The 14090-nt window shown below is 48.0% G+C and overlaps 2 protein-coding genes across 3 annotated transcripts in view; both read right to left on the minus strand.

The window, feature by feature from the left end:
* Nucleotides 1-14090, minus strand: part of SMNDC1 (survival motor neuron domain containing 1) — a 500862-nt gene that overhangs the window by 473489 nt on the left and 13283 nt on the right. The gene's annotated exons all lie outside the window — the stretch shown is intronic.
* LOC138473811 (ferritin heavy chain, oocyte isoform-like) lies at nucleotides 5159-6024 on the minus strand. The gene has a single exon (XM_069612211.1). It carries the CDS (start codon nucleotides 5805-5807, stop codon nucleotides 5277-5279), a length of 531 nt encoding a protein of 176 aa, XP_069468312.1. The 5' UTR covers nucleotides 5808-6024; the 3' UTR covers nucleotides 5159-5276.

The following is a 14090-nucleotide window of genomic DNA, read 5'->3' on the forward strand; positions in this document are numbered from 1 at the left end:
GCGGCACAACATAGGTTTGAATTCCGATCCCTGCGCCAAGAAACCACTTGCTGGTATAAAGCGCTTTATAAATGAAGGAAATCTGGAAAATGCTTTCTAAGATGTATAATTGCTACAGCAAAAGACAAATGGAACAGGGCAATTGCGATGAAAGGGGCAGAGAGGAGAGCCAGAGTGACAGACACCGAGTAACAGACCATAACAGGTGGCATAGCAACATTTCATACTGAGGCAGAGCAAAAGAAAGTGAGACGGGGAGAGAACAAACATGATGGAGGCATCTCCTCACAGAGGTAGTGCCAGGCAGCAACAGTAAGGAGGGGAGGAATACAAGTAATGCTGGCTGAGGTAAGGATTTATGAATTCCTGATGTAACTTGCTGGTTATCTCGTTCCATATCTGTGATAGTTCTTAAAAGAGGGCCTCTGTACAAGTATCAAGAAGCAGTGGGGTAGCTCGCACATACAAGTCATTGGTGTTTTCCATAAGGGAAATACATTGGAGTCAGAACTTTGGAAAACATTAGAAACAAAACTATCGAAACAGTAACTTTATGCATGCTTTGGATGTGGGCCAGATACTCCTTCAGAAAGAACTTTTTTCTCTCTTGAATTTGGACTTACTTGCCCCAATTCAGAAAATAGGGAGTAAAACACTCCCAAACCCAAAGGGGCACTGCATGATCCTCTAGTCAACCTTTATCCCTCAGAAAGAAAACTATTAAAAAAATAGCCACTCTACAGCATCAAAATCTTTTTGTACAACTAGCCACAGGGGAGCATGTTTTCAGAGCAAGACATACTAAATCAACAACCTTCGCCTTTTTTAATCAGAGGTCTGCCTCCTCTCAGAAATCTCACCTGTTCAAGGTCTCTAATGCCTGGAATTCACACGAGTACTCCCGTCAAGTCTATGCTCAAGATTTTAAAATACAATAGATGGCATCAAACACTATGGGGCAGAAAGAGGCAAATCTAAGGTTCGACACAAGTTTAGGGATTACTGATAGTTTTGGCTTTGTATCCGGGGTGATCTGGTTTTCCGACATGTAGTTGAAGTCATGCAGAAGCCAATTGCAATCAGGAGTTCCTTTTTTGTGATCTTTATATTGGGTAACAGAGTCCTTGGGAATATGAATATACTACACCTTGCTCCCCCCCCCCCCTCTACGGAGTACAGGCTAGCATAATTCCTGAAATCAGATAATTGCCCTTTCAAATCTTCTCCTTTTCCCCAACCCCATGCTCACACTTGAAAAATAAAGGACTCATTTGATGTAATAGTTAACTGATTTGGTTGCCAACTGTCGGCTTTATATCCAGATTGGGAGTAGGTTTGCTTAGTTTTAACCAGAGAAACGTCACTCTTTGGTTATTGATGTACAATCAGATTGAAATTTGTGGGAGATTTTGTGCAAGCCGGTGTCCATATTTATCTTAGTGTTTGAAGCCCTTTGTTGAGCGTCTCATTCACTATCCCTCCCCTTGTTCAATCTAGATGCTTTTGCCATCAGCAATCCAGACATTCGCTTTAAAAGTCTCCCATAGTACAGCTGGCTTATCCAGAGGACAATGGTTTTCATATATTTTTTTTAATACAGCAGTTATATGGTACGTCACTCACAAGAGCAGGGTTAAGCTTTCAAAATGTGGGTCTTTTACCCACTGGCAGTTAATCCAATAGAAAGAATAACTGTGGCATTGTTTGAAAGACCAATGTTACCCATAGATGCTATATGTAGAGATGCCAGAAAGAAATAGATTCATCTATTCTTAAAATGATGCAGTGGTAATGGGGCTGACAGCCGAGGAATGCAAAATCCTTTTCACTGTGTAAATGCCTCCAGGCAGTCTTACTGTTACCTAGTTCACACCCTACATCCTTTTGCCACTCATTCTTTCATTCCACATTTCGTTGTGCACCTTTTTGTTCCCCTTCTCCATGGGCGACATTACTTTTTTGTACTATCCACCTTATCCTTACTTCAATACTTAGAGCAAAAGGGCACTTTCCCACTGGATCCTATTCCATTGCTCAATGTTTACCCCTTTTCACCTCTCAGCCCAAGGTCACTACAGATTTGTAGTATGTGGCCTAGCATTATCCCTTTCCTCATATGTGCCTGGCTGCTTTTTTCTCCGGAAATACAAATTTTTGCGTTTTCTCTCCCACCAGGTCTTGTTGCATCCCCGCCGCCCCCCCCGACTCAAAACGCTCACACCAGCAACAGGAGTCAAGGCCTCTGCCCTTATCTAGTCTCCACCCCCGCAAGTCATGGCAGCACATCTACCATTCCACATGTAGTTTAGTTTTTGTTCTCATTGCACTGCAGCCTCAACGGGTCAACAGGTTTTCTGCACAATGTCCTCCATAGACTTGCTTTTAATGGGTGCATTTAGTGCCTTAATCTATGCAAATGGCTGGACTGTGGAAATGTAGCAAAGCCTCTAGGTTGGCCCACTGAGAATAAAAGGCTGCTATAGAGTCACACGTGCAGGCCCCGAGTTCGGGCACTGGAAATAACCACCCCAAGACAGTCGGAATAACTAGTGCCACTCACCCAAGTCATTGATGCCACTGCAAGAGGTCCAGCAGTCGCTGGGGCAGTAGTTGAAGTAGGTGTTGCATTTGGGTCTGGCTAAGGGGCAGTTCTGATCTTGAAAGCAGATGTCGATCCAGAATACCCCAGCTGCACAGGACAGCCAACCTTGAAGGACCACTGCTTCCACCACAAAAATGGATGACTCCCAGGACACTGCGAGGTGACGAAGGTCAGGAACCGCAAGGTTCAGGTCTTGTTAGGGGTAGAAACACAGGTTCCAGACAGGCCCCTCTACCAGGTAGGGAGTAGCTGGGCAGGCGAGGAGAAATATGAGCAACAAGCCCAAGATGTGCTAAATACCATGCAACAACTCAGGATGATGTGCACGGCAGCAACAGTAAGTCTTTAGTGGAGAGTTGGCCCTAGAATGACAAGATTGGTTAGGGCCACCAGTCGAGGGGAGGAAGGAAGAACTTCCCTGGTCGGTGGGGATGAATTAGAGGATCCCTGGTGATTGACTTGCTCAATATTGGTCGCTTTTCCTGCAAACCCCCTGGTTCGCCACAGCCATGTCTTCTCTTTTCAGAGTCTTGGCTCAAGTGGGTGACCCCCAAAATATCGATCATCTCCTCGCATCCAAAGTCCAGATTGGGAGCGGTCTCAGTCCACCCATGGGAAGGTTCTGGACTACTCAAACATGTAGTGGTTCTCCCATCATGACCAGCCAGATACCCCACATCTGCCTAGTAACAGACATCCACTGATCTGCATTATCCCTGTGCTATGAAAAAGAAAAAAAAACACCAGAAAGCTTTTAGGGAGAGTTAGATAATTACGAACCAACCCTATACCAGAAAGGGAAAAGCAATTCTAGAAATCCGATAAGAAATATACTCTAAAAAAGGAAATCAAAACATGATATAAACGCAGGGCACATTAAAAGCAGGTCTCCACATAAGGTGCATACCATGCCTTTTTACGCATGAAAATCTTGTAAATACGACAGCTTTATTATTTTCCTGTGTACATTTACACATAATAGCAGAGGGCAATACAAAGGTCAGGTTAATTGACAGAAACCAGAAGACTTGATTTTTATCCAAGTGGATGTAATTGCAAACAGAATGCATTTCTCTGAAACCTTTCAAAAAAGAAACTGCATGATGGAATATAAGGAATGTTTTATTTCCATTCACCTTCTGCTGTGTTGCTGCACATGGAGCAAATGGAAGCACAGTGCATATTTATTTTCCTAGCATTTTAGGATTGTAAAATTAATAAAATGGAAAACTAAGCTGCAATTGAGAATTCATATTTTGTAACAAATTATGCCTTTCCCCCCCCCAACTGAAAGCAAACCAGTATTGACCAATTGTTCCTTTGCTCTGTACATAATCAAGCTAAGGCAGATCATTCTTATACTTATAATTTAATTTACACTCCAATTATAAAAACAGTGTGTAAAATGATTACTGTGCACCATCCAGTTTACATCAATTCACCCTTGCAGTCAGTGGGGTACATTACTATAAATGGTCAGTGGCAGCAGAGTCTGCTCAAGCCTACAATTAAAAACACCTAAAACCTGACTCTCCAGGAAGTGCAAGCGCTTTTAAATAAAAAAAAAAAATAAATAAAAAAAAATACATTTGTAATTGAAATAGAAACTCAGCAAAACCTGTCCCTATGATAAACCAGATAGGTAGTTAACTTTATGTAGTGCTTCATACATGGTTCTTCCAACATCTAGGCACTGTGATTATTATACCTCAGTCGATACTCCGTCAATACTCATTTAACTGACCTCTGAAGGATGTTAGCCAATAAGATAGCTCTGCTGGTTGAGCACTCATCGCTGCAGTGTGTGTGAGATCTGTAGGTTGCAGGTTCGAATCCCGGCAAGGCTAACAGCCTTTCAAGGTCGATAAAGGAGGCCTGACTTACGTTTGGTGATAATTGTGATAAATATGTTCTATGTACAGCGCTTTGCCAAAACCACTATATAAATTACCATTTGACCAGGAGATTAGATATACAATTTAGTACAGAGTCCTTGCCTCTCTGCACTGTTGTATCATAACATTGGCATGCCATTAGGTAGTAATAGCTCCAGGAAATTAGGACTTTCATTAAGCATAAAAGGACAATTCTGCTATCGAACCTCAAAACACACAATACAATACATTTTTGCTTAACTACGTAATTGGCTAGGTTTTTGTGTTTTAACATTTTAATATATACAAGAGAGATCAAATGGCAGACCTTAGAAAAATAACAAAAAGTGTATTCTGTCACAATGCAGAAAGGTGCCGCACAGTAAGGATGTCCATAAAGTTTTTTGCACACATCGGCTGGATGTCGCATACATTTTACTCTTGCAAAGGAGAAAAGTCGTTTTTAACTCTTAAAATCACATTTACTCTCAAAGTTTAAAAATAGGGAGTCAAAATCTTATCTGGAGCAAAAAGTATCTGAAAAGAACTGGTTACAAATCTGAGCAGAGTCGACTGTTGAACCACTGGGTACTGAGAATTATTTTAGCCAATGGCATGAAGAACTTTAAACACTATTTTAATAAAGATTCCAATAAGGCTGCATACTGAATGGTAACAAAAACACTTTTCAAACAGATTTTATTTGTAAAGAATCACAAAAAAGGGCAGCTTAGCTATACAAGCAATCACGCAATGGGAAAAAGCAGCTCAAAACAAGATGCAAGAATGTGCCCCAGAGTCTAGTTGTACTTTTCGCCCAGAGTGTGCCTGTCGAAGAGATACTCGGCAATGCCTAATGGTGCCCCCATCCGGCGCAAGCTGGTCGCATAATCAGCCAGTTCCTTAATGGACTTCACCTGCTCTTCTAAATAGTTGCTTTCCAAAAAGTCTGATAAATGTGGATCATCCATGTCCATTGACAGCTTGTGCAAGTCCAAGAGCGACTGGTTGACATCCTTCTCCAGCTGCAGAGCACGCTCCATGGCCTCAAGCCCACTACCCCAATCATCATGGTCTGGCTTTTTGATATCCTGCAGAAAGATGTGCCCGCCCCTCTGGTTCTGCAATTTCATCAGCTTTTGAGCATGTTCTCGTTCCTCGTAGGACTGTTTCAAGAAATACTTAGCAAAGTTCCTCAAAGCAACATCATCGCGGTCGAAATAATAGGACATGGATACGTAGACGTAGGAAGCATACAGCTCTAGGTTGATTTGGCGGTTGATGGCGGCTTCACAGTCCTCATGATAGTTCTGTCGTACCTGGGAACTCATGTGGACAAATAAGACTCCTTGGAAGTGGCAGCTGGATAGCAGATGAAGTATACCAAGGTCTCCCAGTGAGCAGCTATTGGTAGTGGTGAAGGAACAATTGTGCCATACAATTAAAATCAGAAATACCGTTCAAATTCCTTCCTGTAATTAAACCTTCATGCTAGGTGATGAATGTGACTGGTGCAGCCAAGCAGGTTTCTTTGACAGTGTTGGCCCCTTTTCTTGCCAACATCCCATAAGAACATTTGATTGTGATGTCACTCATGCAAGTTGCCTTGGCAAAGGTGAATGGTAGGGTGAGGTCCACTGTGACGCGTGATATCTATCTTGTCACAGGATTGTCAAACCTGTGGTATCTGATGCAACTTTGCTAAATCTAAACCCAGTTTGCCCTTTCAAACTATTCTAATTAAGGACATGCTTTCAAATCAAAGAAGTTTAGAAAGCACCAATGTGGCATTTGGGTGACCTCAACTGGGGAAAAACCATTGGGTTTTTCCAACTGGTTCAAATTCATATTTCTTTGCAACATTTTGCTAATGCACTGAAACAACAATGCTTTATTCACCAATGCCCAATCATTGACAAAGATAATAGTTTTGGCAATTGTGTAGGCATAGGGCAGGTATTTGCCAGGCAGTGCCAGAACGGTACAACCAGACTAAGATGGCAACAGATGGAAAATGGTGAGAGTACATGGGCATATGACAGTACCTGACAAGTAACTGGCAAGTTTGCAACCAGTGGGGAAGAAAATGAAACCAGATGTTCGGCGCTGAGGAACAAAGGGCGGCCCGGTAGCTGCAGCGGACGAGGAAGGGCAGAAGCAAGCAGCGAGCGATCACGCACATTAACAGCTGACGATCGGGATGGGATGCCTGCGCGCCACAACGCAGCCGCTGATAACTGGTGACTGCGCCGGGCAGTGAACGCGATCACAATAGCAGTTTCGCGGAGTCGAGGAGAAATTGCGAGGAACGGAACGAGCTGCTGGAAACTTGCGGCGTGAATAGGAGAGCGGCCAGGAGGGTGTTGAGGAAGGAGGCCCCCCAGGGAGGACCTGCCGTAGGTCTGGATGATGGAGGATTTGTGGGGTGGGGGGGATCTACCAAGCAGACAAAGCCGCCTGCACGGGGTCCAGACCCAAAGCTAATGAGCATAGACCAAGCCCCGTCCATCGTAACGAAGGGGCCCGCGATGAGGCAATAAATCAAGAAACACTGCAGAGCAGGGGGCGTGGCCAGCGAGCGAGAGATGAAGACTTGACTTGTCAGCGCTCCCGCAGCCGCCTGAAAAATCCTGCGTTACGAAAAGGTGAAATCGCTAAAAACAAAGTCGGGCAGCGGAACATTATAGTAGCACCTAGCCATGAAAAGGGCCGAATCCACGCCGGAAAACACAAGATATCAGTGTTTGAAATTGTAAGAAGTTATCGTGCAGCCCCAACCAAGATGGCCGCCTCAGTCGCGATTAACTAAAACGAAGACAAGCGTGGGCAGCTGCAAATCCCAACCGCCGGAGCAGATGCGGTGCTAAATACCCTCGGAGCAGCCGGGTGACATACAAACCAGACCCTGCACGGCGGTGGACCATATCCCGCTGCCGAGGGTGGGTGGACTGTGCGACCCCCCCCCCCCCCCGGCACACGCGACGGCGGAATCGACCTGCGTAACAACGCCACTCCCGGGCAGTGGCACCTCGGAGCACCATTAGGCTCTGGGGCGAGCGGAAAGCTCCACCCGGCCCAGTCAAGAGGACCAAACCAGACGCGAGGGGCTTGGGAACCCCCCCCCCCTCCCGATCACCGGAGCACCAGCGGCCCCGACATCCCACGCCGCCCGGCAACCCGGTGAGGCAACCTACCACACAAACAATCGAGAACTTTGTGCAATACGGGAACGGAACGGAGCTACAAGATCACGGTAGATGCCCGAGATAAGGCGCGAAAAAACGGCTCCTCCAGACAGGCAATAAACCACCCACGCAAAGCAACACCTTGGGCAAGGAAAGGAACAAGAAAACCTCGACCCAATGCACCATGGACCAATACGCCACGAACACAACTACGGCAGTAAGCACTGAGGACTCGAGAGTAACCCCCTCCCCGCCAAAGGAACCGGAGGAACCACTCATTAAAGGATGTGATGGCTGCCATCGAAAACTCGCGGGCCTCGGTGGAGCAGAAGATGGATACCATCTCCACCGAAGTCTCCTTCCTCTGTCACAACCTCCAGACGCTCTCGTCCCGGACCGGGGAACCGAACAACGAACCTTCGGAGTGGAGGATGACCTGAGCGGGGTGCACCAACAACTCGCGCAAACGTTGAACCGACTGAAAACCCTGGAGGCCCGAGTCGATGAGGGAGAGGGAACGTCCCGCCGCAACAACATTCGCATCCTGGGACTGCCGCAACGTGCGGAGGGACCCAGTGTGGAACTTTTTTTGGAGGAATTGCTTGCGGATCTCTTTGCACCAAAGACCTTCTCAAAATCTTTATCGGTGGAGCGTGCACACCGCATGCCCACGGGAAGCCCGACCCCCGGGGCTCCCCCGAGAACAATCATCGCGAAGCTGCTTAATTACCGCGACAGAGACGCCATCCTACAAATGGCCCGTACCAAAAGGGTCAATGACATAACGGAGCCAGAATTGCCTTTTTTCCAGATTACACCCGTGAGGTCCAATGGGCCAGGCAATCCTTTGAACACCTAAAAAGGAAACTACGCTCCATGAACGTGAAATACGGACTGCTGTTCCCAGCCCAACTGAAAATCCTGCATGAGGGCAAAACTGTCCACTTAACTGACCCGCAGGAGGCCTGGAGATGGGCAGAAACTCACATTGGAGGGGACTGGACTGAACCAAAACCGCAGAAGTAGATCAAGACCCAAACCACGGGCAGAAAGACCTGCACAGCAACCCAGACCGGAGGTCCTAATCGAACCAGACGGAGACCCCAATCACTAACTAGCACTCAAGAGAAAAGGGGTGCAGCGGATGGACACGGGAACGGCCCGGCCACTTCTTCCGGCAACAACCTGTAAGGAACACTCCTCCGGGAGTGTCAGACGGCGGGCTACCCTCGTCCCCCTGCAACGGATCACACAAACCGCAAGCAGTCACCAGTAACACACCATGCCACCGGCTGCCGCCACGCCCCCGACTTGAGACACCAGACCCATACAGGTATAGTCAGAGGGGTAGTGTGAACAATTCATGTTTAGTTAACCTGGCGACATAGTTTAAGCGCCAGAAGAGTCTGGGTGACAGATACTTCATTTTGGGGAGTATGGGGGAGGGACGTTGTATTATGTTTATCTTTTTCCGGGAAATTACACCATGCAAACGTCCATAGCGAATTCACCAAACACACAGTGCTCGCCACCCACGCTCCCACCAAATGCGAACAAAATGTTCCTACGATCATACATACCACACACCCGCAGAGCACAACACTATAAACCCCTAGACAGCAATGGCCTCATAACACCATAGCGACCCCGATAGCCAAAATACACAAGCCTCATCGATGCCTAGTGAACGCCATAGGTCTCTTAAGCTCCTCACTTGGAATGTGAATGGTATGGGCACAAGTATAAAACACCGACTGATCCTGCAATTTCTTAACAGACGCTCCCCTGATGTAGCTCTTCTAACTGAGACCCACTTAGCGGGCTCAAACTGCCAGTTCTTCCGCAGATCCAACTAGGCACTTGGTCCGAGCAATGTGTGGAGAGAACTACACTCCACAGACCAGGGAATCTCCTTCCACTCGCGAGCACACGCATCTCTATCCAGGTTAGATTACTTTTTTCTTCCAACCCCCGAAGCATATAGGGTAAAGGCGGCAGGGCTCCTCCCCCGTGGCATATCAAAACATGGAGACTAAACAGCTACTACCTGGGCCTCCCTGAATTCGTGGAACATATCAATGTAAAGTCAGACGAATTCTTCGAAATTAACACGGGCTCGGTGGAGGACCCAGTAACACTTTGGGAAGCACACAAGGCGGTACTTAGAGGGGAAATGACAGCCTGGATATGCAACAAAAGAAGAGCTCATCATAGGAAAGTAACTGAGGTGGAGATTGAGCTAGAAAAATGGGAAACCAGTTACATAGCCGACGCTACCCCAGAAACACACTGCTCCCTGTTAAAGGCCAGAGCCACCCTGCATAACACAGCGCTGGATAACGCTAGACAGGCACACAGGGAGTCGAAAACCAGAATTTATGAACAGGGAGATAAAGCGGGTAAATTATTGGCGTGGCTGAAGCGACGGGAGGAAGGGCAAACACATGTTAGATTAATCACAGACAGCCCAAATGGACCTGCCCAAACAGATCCAGAGATAGCAGAGGCTTTTGCCAGCTTCTATGCCTCGCTCTACGCCGCCCCAACAGCCCCCACAGACTCATCTCTTCTGGAAGGGATCATGCTCCCGCAGTTGTCGGAACCCAACAAGATGGCGGCCGCCCTCCGCATTCTGTTCCTAGCCGCCAAGACGCAGGGCGCCCTTCCTCTGGACCTACGAACCGCCCAATATCATGGTCATTCCCAAACAAGGAAAACCTCCCGACCAGTGTAAGTCGTATAGACCGATATCGCTCATTAAGAGCGAAACTAAAATCCTGGCCAAGGTATTGGCCAACAGGCTCCAAACGGTCATATCGGCACCGGTCCATCAAGATCAATGCGGCTTTATGCCGCAAAGATCGACCAGAATGAACCTACGCCGTTTACACCTGCTACTGGAAAGGGCCCCAACCCTTAATACACCACTTGATTTTGAGAAAGCGTTCGACTCGGTGGTATGGGCAAGTCTCTAGACAATGCAGCAGCATATGGGCATAGGCCAAACCTTACTCAGCTGAGTTCAACTTCTATACGAGGCCCCCTCGGCCGCAGTCAGGGTAAACGGTTGGACCTCTACAACCTTCCCATTGGGCCGGTGCACTCGGCAGGGCTGCCCACTGTCCCCCCTTCTCTTCGCCCTGGCAATCGAGCAACTAGCCCGATGGCTCCGACAGGTAACTACATGTTCCGGATTCCAATGGCCAAACGGACGGGAGGATAAACTCTCCCTTTATGCAGACGACCTACTGTTACACTTGAGTAACCCGGACCATGCATGCCCCATCATAGCCCAAATGCTGATGACCTACAGGGATTTCAGTGGCCTCAGGGTAAACTGGGGGAAATCAGTCCTCTTCGCAGTTAAAGGTGACGATCTAGCAATTCCCCGGGACACCCCATGTCGAGTGGAGGGGGAAGGTTTGTCGCTACCTGGGCATATGCGTCACTGGGACACTATCAAACTATGTGTTGCATAACCTACATCCGCTGGTCGACCGCTTCGCTGGTGATGTACAGCACTATATGCTCCTGCCACTAACACTCATGGGGAGAGCGGCCCTCTTTAAGATGGCACTCCCACGTTTCCTCTACGTCCTGCAGAACGCCCAGTTGGCCATACCGAACTCTGAGTTTACCCGGGTAGAGGGCCTCTTAAGGAAACTGATATGGAAGGGGGGGGCAGCCTCGAAGAGCACTAGCCACGATACAGAGCTCTATCCCACATCTCAGATCCTACTACTGGGCCAGTCAATTAAATATAGTCAATGACTTCCTCCATGGGGATCCAGAACTCCCACACATCAGAGCGGAATTGCCCATTACCCAAGACATCCCACCAATCCGAATAATATACCAAAGCCTATCCAGACCCCCCGCACAAACTACCTCATCCCATATCACGATTGTCTAGAGGCAGGCCCATAGACACATAGGCTGGGGGAACAGGATCACCACGGAACAACCACTATGGGGTAATCATATGCTGGCGGAGGTTAAAAAGCTGACCACATGGACCCGGTGGGTGAGGGCCGGGATAACAACAGTGGGAGATGTTATCACGGATGGCACCATCCTCCCGTTCGAAATGCTCCAACAGAAATTTGGAATCCCGGCAGCGGAACAATATCACTATACACAACTAACACACGCTCTCAGGGGTTACAGGCAAGAACTTGCCGACGCACCAGATTATATACCCTTGGAACGTAACCTGCTAACACAACATATCCCCACCAAGGTAACGACTATACTGTATAAAGCCATCAATGCATTCGCTACTCCGGAGCTGACCAGCCTCAAAACTAGATGGGAGCGGCATGTTGGGGATATTTACCCCAAGGACTGGATTCAGGTCCTCATGCACCCTCGCGAAATCGCAATAGACTCCAGAAGAAGACTGGTACAGCTCAAGATACTCCACAGGGTATACTACCCCCGTATGGCCCTTTTCGGTTGGGGAAGGGCTACAGATACCCAACTGCCTGAGATGCTGGGGGGGGCACTTTTTTTCATCTCCTCTGGGAATGCCCCAAAATCAGGGACTTCTGGACACAATGCTCACAACTACTTACAAGAACTCTGGGCCGTACAATAACACTACAACCCGCAATAATGTTACTGGGCGCTCCTGATGAAAGCACCCCCAACAAATGGGAGGGTATTTTTCTCTCCACGGCAATGGGCCTGATAAAACGGGACATAGCACAGAAATGGGGGGCCCCGGAATGCCCTACAGTCGACCAATGGGTCAATGAAATGGACATCTGCGCGACGAAAGAACACAGAATATACACGGCACAGGGTGCCCTGCAAAAGCTTCAAAAATCTGGGGAAAGTGGGAAGAACGTGAAACCTGAGAACTATTGGTGGGCAGCGGCGAGAGCACTGGGGCCCTACTTGGAACATTACAGGCGATTTACTACTGGAGGTGATGCATGGAGTGACAAACGTGAACAGACCAAGGAATCAACCCGGGTTGGGGGGGGGGGAGGAGGGGAGGAAACGGTTGATATTTTGTATGAATGTGTTTAAATCACCAATAAAATAGGTTTATAAAAAAAATAAAATGAAACACTGCAGAGCGGATGGTCGTGGCGCTTATGAGGGAGCCGCAATAAGGAGGGACGTGCCCAGAGACAAGAAATGCCCAAAGCGAGAGACGGACCCGAAAAGTACAGTGGAACGTGATGTGTGCACACTACCATTGGAACGAATAGAGTGCATGACAGCAGGAGCTGGTCTCAGACAATCCTAACGGATTAGATTATCAAAGAGCCCGTAATCCACTGCAGGGCGCACTGACAAGTGTTATGGAGCCAGGCAAAGCCACTAGAGGAAGTCTGTTACACACATGGGAATCACATGGGAAGGCAGCAATAGTGCCGAAGTAAGACAGATGGAAGATACAAGGGGTGCATGCCGCCTGAGGCAAACGGAGACCGCCGGTGTGGACAGGGTACTAAAAGAGGGAGGAAGCAGAGACTAAACGTGTATCAGCAGTATGTAGAAGCTCCACCGGAATATAGCAGCAACCGCGCCTGAAAGCTGGAAGGAAACAAATGCGACGCATGAGGGCTGGAATGGAATAAATGTGCACGCAAGAACGGAGCAGCAGAGAACAGGTCTGAAGAGATACCAAGGGATAAAGCACAATAGGGTGCGGTAGCGCTGGCATGGCCTCAGGTAGTATGAAGGCGGACTAAAGTGCAATAAAAGCGCACAGGGTGTGGAGCCATACTAGGAGTGTGAAAGCATGATTTAGGCAACCAAAGGCCTCAACCTTCTAAGAGAGGCCCAAGAGCCAGTGTAAATGCAATACTAAACACGGCCATTGATACCAAAGCTGCAGCTATACATACACCAGCCAGTACTGGATAAACGTGGGAGGACACTTGAACTGCAATTTTCTCGAGCCACCGCACACCGCAACAGACGGAGGTGGATGCCCCAACACCTGACTGAATTGGAGACGTGAAATAATATTGCAGACCTGAGACCAGGCACGTAAAGAAGATCACACAATGTCAGTAAAGGGTCTGAGGACCAAAAGCAAGCAATCGACAATGGAGACCTTTGAAAAGACACAGCAAGCCCCTTCGACCCCGACGCAAGGTGCGACGGCGCATTCTGCGAATAGTGCCCCGGAGGGAGGCAATCAGCAGGTCCTAGCGGCCATAACAGATCTGAGTACTAAGTGAGGCACAGCAATGGCAGATCTTCGCACGGCCCTTGAGAATAAAATCGACGCAATAGGAATCGAAGTCGCCCTGCTGCGACAAGACGTTAGAACGCTGGCGGAAAGGACAAGTGGCCTGGAGAGCGCTGTTAAGATCAACACGGATGTCAGCACAAATAATTCAAAGGAGGTACATGTACTTAAACAGCAGGTGGCTAACCTTGAAAACCGAGTGGAAGAGGCGGAAGGAC

This window comes from Ambystoma mexicanum, chromosome 8, assembly GCF_040938575.1.
Source record: "Ambystoma mexicanum isolate Mex_15411 chromosome 8, UKY_AmexF1_1, whole genome shotgun sequence".
NCBI lineage: Eukaryota > Metazoa > Chordata > Amphibia > Caudata > Ambystomatidae > Ambystoma > Ambystoma mexicanum.